The sequence below is a fragment of the Pseudophryne corroboree genome, chromosome 3 (assembly GCF_028390025.1).
Source record: "Pseudophryne corroboree isolate aPseCor3 chromosome 3, aPseCor3.hap2, whole genome shotgun sequence".
NCBI classification, from domain to species: domain Eukaryota; kingdom Metazoa; phylum Chordata; class Amphibia; order Anura; family Myobatrachidae; genus Pseudophryne; species Pseudophryne corroboree.
This window is the reverse complement of record NC_086446.1, coordinates 106,945,846-106,961,642: the sequence shown is the minus strand read 5'-3', so window position 1 is coordinate 106,961,642 and position 15,797 is coordinate 106,945,846. Positions and strand designations below refer to the sequence as shown.

The following is a 15,797-nucleotide window of genomic DNA, read 5'->3' as shown; positions in this document are numbered from 1 at the left end:
ACATAATGCTGCTGAATATAATATGCCTCAGGCACCCGAAGCATAATCTGCGATAGGCGGGCTGCCGGAGCAGCAATAAACCACATGGGATCGGGGACTTATCCCTGATCCCATGTGTTACACACGATCGCGGGTCTGTTTTCATCGCCTGTAATAGGATACTGCGATATCTGGCTGTTTTAATCGGATCGAGGCTAATTGGATACCGCCATATCTCTTTCCAAATTTTGACTAATCAAGTCCTAAGTCTTGACCTAGTAGGATGTGCACGGTCTCCCACCCCATCTTTCTGTCCAAACCATCCTTGCCGACATGTATTTGCTTCTAATCACTGCGGGAGGAGTGGCCTGGTGCTTCTAATTAGGCCCGCCCCCACATCATGGACCTGAGATTCGTGGCATTAGGATCACTGTCCCCCCCCCCCATTTCAATAGGAAGTGGGCAGGATGTGGGAAAGTCACCTACTCTTCCGAGAGTCTCCTGCACAATCCGGGAGAGGAGGTAAGTATGTCCAAACATTTTTTCTTTTCTTTTTTTAAAAGTTTTTATTGAGGCATGATGAATCAAATGTACAACAGTTCTTATACAGCAATGATTTTATAGTAATGGTCCAAACATTTTAAATGTGCCCCAGAGCACAGCTTGGTTTTGCCAAGGTCCAATTTTGCACCTCCTAGCTGTTTTTGCTCCTAGCTTAAGGAGGTCTAATAAGTTCATCATCTGGGAGCAGTGATACATGCCTAATTCTGGTGCAGGGGCATCTCTGTGGAAGCACATGCTATATCTGTGCCCAGCTGCCAGTGTATGAGTCGGTCCGAGGTCTGTGCCTGGTACCTGTGTATTAGGGTATGAATGTATTTTCCCATTTGTCTGTAACAGTAGATAATAGGTCCATGCTCAGAGTTCTCTGTATCTGTACAGGCCCTGGTCTGATGTGTTTGTTTGAGAAGATTGATGTCCTAAAGTCCACTCCGCATGTCCTGATGTCCACCTACTGGAAAAAGGTAAAAACTATCTATGTGTCTTTCCATAAGTGACAACTAAGAAGAGGTAATAAATGTGTATCTTCTCTAAGGAGAGATCAGGTTTATGTGAATCATAGTTATTGTATAGATGTGGAAACAGTGAGTTTACGCAAAGAGCAGAAAACGTCCTGCGAGTGACCCACGCTGCCTCTCTCACCTTACCCTTCTCTTCACTTCTCACCCTCTTACAGTCTGATAACTTTCTCTCTCCCTCCCTTTCTTTCTTTTCACTTCCTCTCTCTCTCTTTCTCTGTGGTTACTCATATGACGTCAGGGGAGAGGCTCCAATTCTCTCTCCCTCCCAAAAATTCCTGCTCCCCCCTCCTTTCTCTTCCCCTCGCTCTCTCTCCTCCTCTCCCTCCCCCCTCCCACAGATCACCCAGTCTGGTTTTAAAGGAAGGTAGGAGTGAGAAATGGCACTCTCTGCCCTGGCTAGAAAAGACACCGCTGGGCTACCAGCAAACAGTAGCCACTAACTTTCCTGGGCCTCGACATGCTGCTTATCACAGGTACCCAGCTTCTTCTAAGTTTTACATCCAACTCTCACTTTTTTCTTCCTAGCTGTCCATCTGGCTGGGCCGCTTCGCTCCGCACCTCCATCACAATACTTTCTCACTCATTCCTCCTTTCTCTGTCCCAAACTGTCTTTCACTCCCCCTTCTTCCTCTATCCACGTTAGTTTGCTGTCCTTTCCTGCTAGCCGGAGATGTGAACATGCTTTGTAAGTTGCCACTGGTTTTCCGCTTGCTTACTTTCACTTATTTTTTACATTTGTCCTCTTTTCTTTCACCGTCTGCCAACCATCATCCTCTGTGTCTTTGGCCCCTCATATGTGTTTTCACAGTTGACTTTTCCTTACGTTTCAAACAAAAAAAAGAAAAAGAAATTGACTATGGTATAGTACACAACTATCCGAAGGGGATGAAAAAAGATGGAAAATTGTCCAAAACAAAATGAACTGATGTGGCTAAAGACAACAGGAAAAATAAGAGGTGTGCTTAGGAGATAGGTAGCTGCGGCATCTGTGTCATTTCAGGGTGAAATAGGAGAGGGGCCCTTGAGACAGACACTTGTAGAAGAGTGTCAATATCAAAGACAGATTGTGACATCTCTCAAAGTTCCCCACCCCGAGCACTGACAGGCAGTGCTCTAACACACAGCTTGTCTAACTTGCTGGGCTCACCGCCCTATCTCACACAGCTTCTTCCAATCTGCTCTGTGTTTCTGATCTCCTGAATATTCTCACACCTTGGTCCTCTCTCCATCTCACAGTCTCGCTGCATCTGGCCATCTCTCTCATTCGCCAGCTCTGGTCCTCATTTTCTAATCCACCTCTCTCCTCCTTTTCTACTGCCGTCTCTTCTTCGTGAGTCTTCATTACTTTCTCATTTCCTTCTCATCCTTCAGGAATCCTGCTTGTAAACAGATCTTTACCACCTCTACTCCACTTTCTCCCTGCTTTATCTTTCCTGTGTCTCATCAGTTTCCTCTCCAACTTCTGTTCCTGTTTTCCTGAACACTTCATATAGTTCTTTCCCCTCTCTCCAATTCTTTTGTTCCTTTAATCTTTTAATCTTCCTGAAAACTGCCTTTTTGATCTAAAATATCCTTCTCCCAACTTTTGTAGCTTGACATCTAAATATTTGTTTGCCGCTTATATACTTACTATGTACTATTGTTAGATTATTCTTTTCTCCAATCTCAATCTCTGCACCGTTCATCTATTTGACAGTTATATATTTATTTCACCTTTTAATTATCATTATTATATTTTTTATGCTGTTTTATTGGAAATAAGCTTTTTTCAAGTGAAAACCCCATGTGTGTATATATATATATATATATATATATATATATATATATACATATATATTAGAGATAACATTGGAAAATATATATATATATATATATATATATATATATATATATACATATATGTGTGTGTTTCCCAAACCTACCTATATTTTTTTGTCACTATTTAAATATTTCATGCCCTTCCACTTACTAATTTTAGTGAAATAACTTTGTTTTCCTGAAAATCTACAAGGACCCTAAGGAAGAAAACTTGTTGATGAACACACACGTATATATATATATATATATATATATACAGTATGTGTGTGTATATATATATATATATTTATTTTTGTCCATAAGAAGCATGAACTCCATTCCCAATTTTCGTTCATAAATTAAGTTGTGTCCTTATCTTTCTGACTTGTTTATTTATTTATTTTTAAGTCATTTACATATTTAGCTTTTCTTTTATATATTGTCCCTTATTTTTGTACTTTTTTTCAACTGTCTACTAATTACTGGTAAATCAAACTTTGTGGAACTTTCTCGTTAAGTCAAAACAAAAATCTAGAACTCGTGGGAATACTGAGCTAAAAATGTTCTGGAGTTATTCTGTATACGAAAATTTGTTTTCCATATAAAGTAGCAGTACATAGTTCTTTAATTGCAATCTCTTCTATACTTCTTGGTCTTCTCGTATATTGTCATCTGTTGTATGTTTCTAGTATACTCTTATCCTTTTTTACGTCTTCTCCCTCTTTTCTGCCTGTTTCCTCTCATTTCTACAAAAAGCTCACATATGCTTCCTATTACATGTGAAAACAGAGAGTGAGGAACCCAAATATAGATAGAGGTGTCAAAAAGCTAAAACAAGAATTAGGAAAACAGGTCTATGGATTTATTTATTCTTAATTATTTTCAGAATTCCATCTCGTTGACCTTATAGAATTTCTTTTGCCTTTTCTCACAAATTTGCCGCTGTTTGTCAGCAGCGCTAGATACGTGGTTTGTGATCGGAGGGTTCTTCAGAGAACAGTGCACCCGGTGGGTGGGCTACGAGCCAGGTGTGGCCCTTCAAAAAATAGAGTTTTTTTTCACAGCTCGTTTTGTTTTTGTTTCTAACTATGGCATGTTCTGCAAAACAGTTGATCTATCTATCTATCTATCTATCTATCTATGCTCTTGCGCTCTCTCTCTCTCTCTATATATATATATATATGTATGTATGTGTATGTATGTGTATATATATATATATATACATACGCAGTTGAGTCACATTATTATGACGACCTCCTAAATTTGATGTTTGCAGCACGTAGTCCATGAAGTACGTCACGTGTCGTGCGCTGACTAGGTGGGTATGTAAAGTATGCGATAGGCCGCCTGCACACATATCACTCGTTGCAGTCATGTGTAAAAGGGGCGATTTATCCGAGTTGCAAAAAGGGATGATTATCGGCTTTTGGGCCAAGGGTGGCAGTATTTCTGAAACAGCGCATTTTGTGAACTGTTCGCGTGCTGCTGTGGTGACTAGAAACTGCGGAGCACCACATGCCATTGATTTGAGAGGTGAATGCGTGCTACCAAAGTGCGTGTGGGCCGACCGACACACTACAGTGGAGCAGCTCACCATCAAAATGCTCCTTAGGGCTACCAGACAGTTCAGCTAACCCTGATGCATATGGGGTTCCTCAGCAGCTACTCTGGCTATTAGCTGGTGGTCAGAATAATGTGACTCGGCCGTGTGTATCTATATATAAATCTTTATCCAAGGTGGTGTAGTTGGAACAGGTCGGTGAATTAGTAGTACAAGAAGTAAAAAAAAAATACAAAGACGCAAAGAGGAATGACTAGTGTTTGTATGAAGTGTATAATGAACAATATATTCCGTTCCAATACGAAAATGACCTACTTGTACCCCCAAGTCCCAATTTAATTTTAGAATATATCTCTTTTACCGTTGTCTACATATAACGTATATGGTTGTTATTAAAATGTAATGACCAGTTAGGTGCTTGTGCAAAATAACTGCATTGTAATACATGCAATGAGCACAGATTAAAGGTGGTTACAGACCGTTTCCATGTAGAATAGGTTTGCAGAACAGAGATTGCTACGGAGACATAATTGATGATAATGATAAGTCATAGGCTAGTAATTATTCTAGTTAACTAACACAATAAAACACATGCAAATGAAATGTAAATAGTGATTTAGATGTGTGACGTACATGTGGAGGGGACTTAGCATAACAGAAATCTCTGTGATATAAATTGGCATCTTTATAATAAATCTTTTCTATTTTAGATGAATGATAGGATTATGGTCACTAGCTGTAAGACCAGCAATATCACTGCATATGTAGCGCTATACACAATTATAGTTTAACTCTTCAGAGTCGTAGGAAAAGTGGTTGTGTAAAATCGGCTTGGTTTCAGAGAAACTTTGCACAATGTCTGAATTGATCATCATTAGGAAATAATATTCCAGGTCTTGGCGGTTATTCCAGGGCGGATGTGACTTTTCCATCCCTGGAAAGCAGTACTTAAGGAAATAATTGCAGATACATTTTTCTATTTTATTTTGTAAATATTAATCGTACATCTTTTTAAGGCGCGGAAGCGAAAACTCATGCAGGAGGGAAGTATACCAAATACTGTCTTGCTGTTCCCCATCTATTCTGTAACATGACAAGGGGGTCATAGTCACATATTGCGACAAACTAACAGAAATTCCATAATGAAATTTAGTGGCCATGTAATGGTGAAATTATAGTGATCCTATTATACTAGACTTACACCCTGTACAACGCCTGAACATCTGAAAGTATCTGCTAATTGTGATATGTCTGTTATATTTCTGCTTTACGCAGTATATGTAGCTGTTGGCAAATGTTACTTTTGTACTGATATTTTCTTTTCTTTGTTTCCCCCTTTTTCTGCTTTTTTGTACTTTTTTTTTTTTACTTTGCTTTTTGTTACACTGTCTTCCCATTCCCTCTACTTCCTTCCTTATTCCACATGTGTCTGTAGAGGGCTCCCGAAGAGTCCTGTGTGCTATGCTGGTGTCCCTCTTGCATGCAGTCTCTCTCCATGCTTTAAATGTAACAGACCCTCTCGCTCGAAGCTCCATTCAAAAAAGCTACGATCTCACAAAGTATCTGGAACACCAACTGCGCTCTCTGGCTGGGCCTTACGTGAGTACCATGCTTTCCTATACTGTTCGTCTTATGTTATGTGACACCTATGAAAATACAAGTACAATGCCGTATTCCGCACTAGCAAGGTCCTAAATGGAAAAAAAAAAAAAAAAAGATTGTCTTCCATTCTTCAAACCTCACACAACAATATGATTATTAACGCTACAAATAAAGGGAAAGAAAGTGTTAGTGATCCGATTTCCATGGCTTAGTTTGCAAACAGTTGTTCAAGTAGCTCGAGGTATAAAAGGTGTTTGTAGGGACAAGGGGGGCAGATGTATTAAGCCCGCAGAAGTGATAAACCAGTGATAAGTGCAAGGTGATAAACGCACCAGCCAATCAGCTCCAATATGTAAATTGACAGGTAGGAGCTGATTGGCTGGTGCATTATCACCTTGCACATATCACTGCTTTATCACTTCTCCAGGCTTAATACATCTGCCCAGGGTTCCAAGGAGAACTACTGATAGTGTGGGGGCATATTCCTGACAGTAGTGAATGAGATGTTCCAATGGGAGTTCTGCCAGAGCCAGCAGCAGAAATGGCAGCCCCTCAACAAGGCTGACTGATGATATATGCATGTGTATCAGTGTGTTGTGTGCTGTAATAGATAAGTCATCGCTGTTGAGGAAAAGGTAAAATTTTGCAGCAGGGAAGTTGGAAATCTGTTTTGCACCCAGTTCACCGCGTCCTGGCTATACCGGCAGGATACCCCTGCTTGTCGCAGGGCCAACTGGGTGTTCTGCAGAATATAGTACGGTGCGATGCATGAGAACCTGCCTCCAGCTCAGCAATACCGGCACATACACGGATATAAATTGGCAGTATCATTTATTGATGTCATAAACAGAGAAAGCCGTTGGCATCATATGCAGTATATTGTAGCTGCCGCAGTGTTGTACATATAATGGGCGTTCTTTAGTCAGAAGTAAAGTGTGCAGAAAAATAGCATATTTTCCATATAGGCAGGGCTGTATGCTACGGCGATGTCTCTGTGTAGTGTGTGGTTTACTAGTACTACTAATGATCATCACCCGTGTCCTGCTGTGTACTAAGTGCTCATAACAGGCCTAAATACACTTACACACTGGTTTACATGGGCGTGAACTGTGCTTTTGCCAGAACACCCCTTCCCTCCCCATTCTTTTCCTTTACGCAAGACACGCCACGTAACCCAGCACACTTGCATCATTCACAATGTTTGCAGATACATAAAAGTATGTGTGCGTGTATATATATATATATATATATATATATATATACATACATACAGGCTGAGTATCCCATATCCAAAATGCTTGGGACCAGAAGTATTTTGGATATGGGATTTTTCCGTATTTTGGAATAATTGCATACCATAATGCGATATCATGGCGATGGGACCCAAGTCTAAGCACAGAATGCATTTATGTTTCATATACACCTTATACACACAGCCTGAAGGTCATTTAATACAATATTTTAAATATCTGTGTATTAAACGATTGTGTACAATGAGCCATCAGAAAGCAAAGGTTTCACTGTCTCACTCACAAAATTCTGTATTTTGGAATATTCCGTATTTCAGAATATGTGGATATGGGATACTCAACCTGTATATGTATGTATATATATATATATACATATATATATGTGTATATATATATATATATTGCTTTTAGACGATATTGGGACAATAGCTTCTCTGCAAACACATAAAAGTGTGTGTGTGTGTGTGTGTGTGTGTGTGTGTGTGTGTGTGTGTGTGTCAAAAGGTCTCGACACAGCTTGTTGTCAACATATGTTTTCCAAAAATTTTAAACATTTTTATAACTTTACCATCCACATGGACTACTATTGGGAATAGTAACCTGGGACTAGCGCAGAGGTAGCAGAACGAGGCACCTTGCCCGAAGTTCACTCGCCATGCGAGGGGACACGATACACTAATTGGGGGTCCATGTGCTAAAAGTAAAAAAATTTACACTGATCTTTTCATGTGTCGACCATTTTCATGTCAACCTTTTGCTGACCTTTTTCTCATGTTGACCAGTTGACCTTTTTACTGTCGACCTAATGAACCATACCCGTTATTGCCTTAGTGCCACCACAGATAAAATGCATACTTCTGGATCTTATGTCTTGGGGTACCTTTTTATACCAATTAGCTCCCAACAAAGTAGATAACCAGTATAAGCTAAGAGACACTGGATTCTATTTACTAAGCTTTGGGTGGAGATAAAGTGGACAGAGTACCAGCCAATCAGCTCCTAACTGTCATGTTACAGGTTGTGTTTAAAAAATGACAGCTAGGAGCTGGTTGTCTAGTACTTTATATCTGTCCACTTTATCTCCATCCAACGCTTAGTAAATAGACCCCAGTATTCAGCTATGCCCTTTGCCTAGCTATCCCAGCATCTTACAACGACCTTACAGTTTACCCTGCAATATGCCTTTCCCCATGTAATATGACCTGCTAAATCCTAGCGGGATCAGTACTAAATGCCGCCGGCCGGAATCCCAGCGGTCGAAATACCGACGCCGGAATCCCAACCACACAATCCCGACAGGGGTGGCGAGCAGAACGCAGCCCCTTGCGGGCTCGCTTCGCTCGCCATGCTCGGCACACTATTATATTCTCCCTCTATGGGTGTCGTGGACACCCACGGAGGGAGAATATGTCGGGATTGTGGCGGTCGGGATTCCGGCGTCGGTATTTCGACCGCCGGGATTCCGGCCGGCGGCATCTTGACCGCATCCCGTTCTAGCTTAGTCATGTTTCTCTTGCATACTCTACTTCTCCTGTCTCAGAGTCTTCTGCACGTGTCTTATTAAGGATTAGTTGGGGCAGTGTGGGATACTGCAGGAATATAGAGACACTGGAAAACTAGTGCCACATGTCTGTATCTAGACACCTTCCCTTGGGGATAAAAACCTGATTGCGCCCCTCTTCTCAGTGACCACTGTTTAGTGCCATATAAGAAAATTATTACTTTGCAAACTCTGGTGAGGAGAATGTTTTCATATTAGGCTCCTGATCTATAGATATGTACATCTGACTATGGTCACTGCAGTATTTCACAAATATGCGTACAATTACTCTCCGAGGTTGGAGCAAAGTTAAAAGTAACTTTGGACCTAGAACAAACCATGTAGTGATGTAAGGGGTGCAAATACTTTTTTAGCATGATGAGTAAATATTGGGTAGTTTTGCATGTAGTCCAGAAAAGTCAGACAGCTTTGTTTGTACACTGCAGTCAGTGTCGGACTGGGGCATGTAGGACCCACCAGGGGAATGCAGTGGTAGGGGCTTATGTTAGGGGTGCGGTCCGTATGCAGAGGGGGTGTGGCCTGCCACCTCATTGGTTTGACTAACCATTAGAGAGTGCAATGTCTGGGCCCCTTCATAAATATATACAATAAATTCATCTGCTGCATGCCTGATAATGTACCAGATTAATAACAGATTGATAACAGCAATGCACTGTAGAAAGTACACCATAGTCCAGTATAAGGTAACATATGTATAATGTATAATTCAAGTGCACAGTCTGGAACCTGATCCTTAGAGCAGGAGGTGGGGCCCCAGGCAGTAGGGCCCACCAGTGGTTTCCCCTGTACCCCTCTGGGCCAGTCCAAGCCTGACTGCAGTCTAGCTTTGAGTTTGGACACGCCCTTCCCAAATTTAATTCTCTCTGTACTTTATACACCTGCCCCTCTTGCAGTGTGCAACATGGTGTTACTTGCTCGCTCCCAACACTGAATCAACCCTATAGTGTGGACAACTGTCTTGGTAGTGTAAGTTATAAATGCGAATACACTGTATCACATTACCCTATTGGCACACAAATAAACTGTCTTTACAGCGCTAGTAATAAATATAAAAGTTGCTGTTGGTTACTGGCTTATAAATCCAATAAGAATCGTCTTTCATAATACATATGAAAAATAACATAGAAAACATCTGAATAGACAGTCGCAGCCTAACATAGTATTGTCACAACACTATTAAATAACATAGTATCAGTTTCATGTAACCAGTAATGGGCAGATAGTGCTCCTGGTGTCAGTATCATCAAGCAATCAGCAAATGTCCACCTCCTAAGAGGCGTGTCTGGGGATGCGTACACCTTCTAAGAGGCGTGTCTGGGGATGCATCCACCTCCTAAGAGGCGTGTCTGGGGATGCGTCCACCTTCTAAGAGGCGTGTCTGGGGATGCGTCCACCTTCTAAGAGGCGTGTCTGGGGATGCATCCACCTCCTAAGAGGCGTGTCTGGGGATGCGTCCACCTTCTAAGAGGCGTGTCTGGGGATACGTCCACATCTAATAAGATCGCAACTACAGGCCATTTTTTACTGTATCCCACCTGTGCTTGCCTGCCCTGTTCCCACTTTCCAGGCGTAAGAGGGTGTAAATTGTAGATATACTAAAATATAAATGCAGATACATTTTGGTGCTGTATGGAAATGCATATATTTACAGCTTACTTATATCCTTATATCCAGCTCTAAAAGAGGCCCTATATCTATATTTATGCTCCTGTGGTCTCATCAGTGTATACTTCATAGGAACATAGAATTTGATGGCAGATAAGAAGCACTTAACCCATCTAGTCTGCCCTAAACGCATGTACACACACACACAGGTTAATTTTTGTTGGTAGCTAATTAACCTACCAATATATTTTTGGAGTTTGGGAGGAAACTGGAGTACCTGGAGGAATTCCAAAGAAGCACGGGGAGAATATACAAACTCCACACATATGGTGCAGTGGTGCTAATCAATCAAACCTATGACCTCAGTGCTGTGAGTCAGGAATGCTAGCCATTACACTGTCTGTACTGCCCTACTCTGGCAGGTGGGATTACTCAAACTGCAGGACAATAAGAAATAGTCACATTATTGAACATAAGGTAGTTAATGATTGAGGCACCTACTGTATTGCATACATGTGGCTCCTTCATTACTTAATGAATTCATGAATTAATTAAAGGGCCTGTAAACGTACATTAAAAAAAATATTATTGCCCCTTTAATATTTACTTCATTTGTGACTGCATAATTAATGGTTGTGTGGTTTTTTTTTTATTAGGTATTCATTTGTTCCCAGTAATACATTTATGTAATTGTGCCCTATACAGTAAATATATTTATTATTTGGGCCCCTTATGTATTAAGTTGTCGCTAATTAATACTTATGTGTAATGTGCTCCATTATTAGGCTCTGGGGGGGACAGATTGTTGACACTACTGTACATGCTGTATGTGCTAGCTCGGCATTTTCTGGTGGTTTTTGGATCAAATTGCCGGTGATTTTGGCTTTTCAAAACCATTGCACATCGCTTTGCAAGTTCCATTTCATCCCCCCAAACCGCAGTGGGGTCAAAACTTCAAGTACTAATAAACCCGGCTCCAGATATGCAATAACCCGTTTCTGCAACATTAATGCAAATACGTAAATTCCTCCCAAATGTATTTAATTTTCTTTCTAACATACACAATTATTGCCAATGTTATATAATCCAGGATCTGGCCGGGATGTAATGAAGTCCAAGTTCGGTGCCTGTGCGGGATGCTTGCTGAACTTGCACGTTTTTTTTAAAGAGGCAATTATGTACAGGGTTAAACCATTCCTTACACGTGATTGCCCCTTTAAAAAACCGTCCGAGTTTTTCACCTTTTCTCCTCAGATAATGCTTGGTTTATATTACTCATGACAGTGTGCGGACTTGGATAAATGTGTCATTGTCACTTCTATGCCCTAGAACATTCACTTTACCGATGATGAAGTGCTTGTAGAAATGTACTAGGGCTGCTGGAAGGGATCCGGTCTCTAGGTCGACAGTAACTAGGTCTACACTATCTGGGTCGACCACTTTTGGTCGACAGTAACTAGGTCGACAGGGTTCTAGGTCGACAGGGTCTCTAGGAGGACATGTTCTAGGTCGACAGGTCAAAAGGTTGACATGAGTATTTCGTGATTTTTTTTCTTTTTTTTGAACCTTTTCATACTTAACGATCCACGTGGACTACAATTGGGAACGATAACCAGTGCCGAGCGCAGCGAGGCACCTTGCCCGAAGCATGGCGAGCGAAGCGAGCCATGCAAGGGTACATGGTGCACTAATTGGGGTTCCCGGTCACTCTATGAAAAAAAAACGACACAAAAAAACAATTTTAAACTCATGTCGACCTTTTGACCTGTCGACCTAGTACATGTCAACCTAAAGACCATATCGACCTAGTTACTGTCGATCAATAGTGGTCGACCTAGACACTGTCGACCTAGTTACTATCTACCTTCCATTCCACACCCCTGCTGAAAGGTGCAAGAAATGAAACAAATAGATCTGAGGGTAGATGTACTAAGGCGTGTGTTTTCAAAGCTGCCAGTCCTCGCCAGCTTTGACCGATTGCTTCCAAACAGTAATAGAAATAAGTGCTAATAAGCCTGATTTATTCCTATTGACGCCCTTGACTAGCAACTCCTGGTCTCTTCCAGCTTCTCAGAGTGAAACAGGCCATGCACCCTTCTGCAAAGTACTGAAACCATCTTATAAATCCACCCTCTTTACCCCGTTGTGTAATTTCAGTAATGGCACCAGTAGGTGCCGCCGGTGCATCCACTCCATACTGTGCATGGTACACCCTCCCCCCAAGTCCTATAGGCTGCTGCTCCTACATACACAGCCATTTTGTTCTGCAGTACTATGGGGGTAATTCCAAGTTGATCGCAGCAGGAAATTTTTTAGCAGTTGGGCAAACCCATGTGCACTGCAGGGGAGGCAGATATAACATTTGCAGAGAGAGTTAGATTTGGGTGGGTTATTTTGTTTCCGTGCAGGGTAAATACTGGCTGCTTTATTTTTACACTGCAATTTAGATTGCAGATTGAAGTCACCACACCCAAATCTAACTCTCTCTGCACATGTTATATCTGCCTCCCCTGCAGTGCACATGGTTTTGCCCAACTGCTAACAAAATTCCTGCTGCGATCAACTTGGAATTACCCCCTATGAGCACTGATGGACATTTAGATGCACCAGCTCAAACCTAAGGGCACTGCGCCACCAGAGACGAACTCATGCTGAACCTTGCTTGTTTTACCGACTGTGAAGGCCAGTAGAGGGCGCAAGCTCAGTGCAAGTAGCGGTTTCAACAATCGTCTACAGTTCTTTTGGGCAGCCTGTGCTATGTTGTATTACTATTCCCCCCATAGACTTTTCATGGCCACTAATCCGCACTGTGACTTGTAATAACATTTTATAGGATTACATAATAACCGTGGTGCATACGCTGCATGTACATCCACTTGGTGTTATATTGCCTTGCGTGTTATAGGATGATTTTGCAAATTGCTTAGGGAATAGTTTCGAAAATCCCTCCAGCCCATGCAGAATTGGTCATTGCTAATGAAATAAAGCCACCTAGTATATATTTTATACTGTGTATACAGTTGGAGTAGAGTTTTCTGCACACCTTCCCTCTACTTCCTTCAGTCACGCTTTCTCTTATGAATCCCCCTGTAAAGATTCAGTATGTGTCCTCTGAGAACACTAGTGTGTCATATCATTCCACTAATATACATGTATTAGAGTCTCAGAGCAGGCCTGCATTTCTCATTAGGTACATGTGTAATGATGGCTCCAGGTGACAATGGCCTTTTCCCGACGCTTACCGTATATTTGTCTTTTAGTTCCTTTATTTTACTTTTCTTAGAGTTTCTGTTATTTTAGTCCCTCAAATGTAAAACAGGGAGGAATGACAGCTTTCAGCTTATTTACTAAGCGGTGCAATGTGTGTGGCAAAGTGCTACAATGGCGGTAGCTGGAATGGCTGAGGTATTGAGACCCAAAGTGTAGGTGCCTGAATGCTCCAAATAGTCATATTCTCTTTTGATACTCATGGGGCAAGTTGTATCAAACACTAGAGAGAGATAAAGTACCAACCAATAAGCTCCTGTAATTTTTTCAAACATGGGAGATGTACTAAGCCGATAAATTGGAGAGTGATAAAGTACCAGACAATCAGCTCCTAACTGCCACGTTACAGGCTGTGTTTGAAACGATGACAGTTAGGAGCTGATTGGTTGGTATATTATCTCTCTCCACTTTATCTCTTTCCAAGATGATGTATTTATTTATTTTTTGCCAGAAGAAAAAATTCAAAGTGTTCTTTTTAAAAAAAAAAAAGGGAAATTTTTTGTGTGTTTTTTTAAAATTCGTTTTCTACCAAACCAGTCTTCACACGGATTAATAGATTATTTTATACTTGTCAATTTGACTTTAGGCGTCAGCTAGAACAATAGCCAACCTGTTTTACGGAGCAGGCCCTGTAGAGCTCTACTTTTCCATCCTAACCAAATCAGCATTATTTACTCAATTAACGTGTCACTTTGACTTGTGTTGGGAGTCACAGTTCATAATGCATGTGCATTCTTCTCAGAGAGGGAGGGGGCCAGGCTAACTGCAAGCTGCCATTGTATGAATAACCAGGTAATTATTATGGAACAATATTTGTGATTCTACAAATACTCCTCGCGGATGCGTCATTTTTGCGCACAAATAACATTTGCAGAAGTGAGTGTTGGTGTCTTGTGATTTGCAGGCCAGGAACCTGTTGTTCCCCTTATTGGACCCTAATCTATCGATAACAGCCATTGGTCTGGTTAAGTAAATATATATCCGCTCTGATCTATATGTTTTTCTCTTTAAGCCATCTCGGATCTATTCGAGTATGTACAGTGCTTTTCTATGATGGTACGCATAATTATAATATAATATAGTATAATTCTTATAAGAGCTTTTCCCCTTCCACAGAATTCCATGTTCATTTTCATGGAGCGATTGTGTTTATCACATACCAACCAAAATCTTTGATCATTCTAATATAAGTTATATATAATAATGATCGGTTGCTATGTCTTGCAACACCTTTCTACCCTTTGCACCATGCCATTACATACTGTAAGCCTTGCAGTGTGCCTGGTTTATGTCATACATCTATAAATTAATTAGACGTTATTTTACGCTGTATACTCTTAGTATCTGAATGCTACCCAAACTCAGCTGGTCAGCATTAGCTGGGACAGAAGTAGTGGTTGATCTCAGTGCTGATCAATGAGGAAGACTAGTGACATGATCTGCAGCTGGAGGGCTGTTTGGTGCAGTTTTGTATTTGGGTGGTAATGCACTACAAACAACAAGTATTTTTTTTTTTTAAGTTGTACTGTAGTAAGAGCCTAGCTATGGTTAAATAGTGTTTTTACACGCTACCAGGGATTATATATGGAAAAGCTATTTGGAGAATTAGAAAGATATACGTGGAAAGGTTTTATTGGAAAATACCAGGAAATATGCGGTCGGTTATATAAAGGGGTGGGAGGAGCCTGCACGGCCTCAGTGGTGTATACACATAAACACAGGTGCAGAGCAGTATACATGGCTTTATAAGACCCACTCGTCTCCACGCTTTTCACTCTCTCCAGTTCTCAAGATGTTTGGCTCAGTGCGGTCTAAAATGAGACCTCTTCCGTTATACTGAGCCAAAAGAGGGCGAGAAAAAGAGAGACAGATGTGTACAGAGTGAGAGGGGGAAAAAAAAAAGAAAGAAGAGGGGGAAACTATAGCGAGATGTACAAAGAGGAGAGAGCGAAGCCACACAGTGCAGAAAAGAAAAGGTCTGAGGTAAATACAAATGTGCACGGTGCAACCAAACAGGCAGCGGGGCTGTGAGAATGAGACTGAAGCGAGAGGCGGCCGTGTTGTGGCTGTGAGAGCGCCTGGTTATAATATGA

General features: G+C 41.2%; 1 protein-coding gene across 3 annotated transcripts in view; it reads left to right on the top strand.

Moving 5' to 3' along the window:
• The window catches only part of CLCF1 (cardiotrophin like cytokine factor 1), an 89,794-nt gene that overhangs the window by 29,318 nt on the left and 44,679 nt on the right, over positions 1–15,797 (top strand). Inside the window, exons 2-3 of one of the 3 annotated variants that reach the window (XM_063958387.1) lie at positions 922–1,004; positions 5,855–6,018. In XM_063958387.1, coding sequence (XP_063814457.1) covers positions 5,881–6,018 — 138 coding nt within the window. In that variant the 5' untranslated portion in view covers positions 922–1,004; positions 5,855–5,880. Of the gene's footprint in view, positions 1–921; positions 1,005–1,400; positions 1,535–5,854; positions 6,019–15,390; positions 15,688–15,797 lie in introns of those variants that run through there. The other 2 variants (XM_063958386.1, XM_063958388.1) reach the window with 2 other exon arrangements.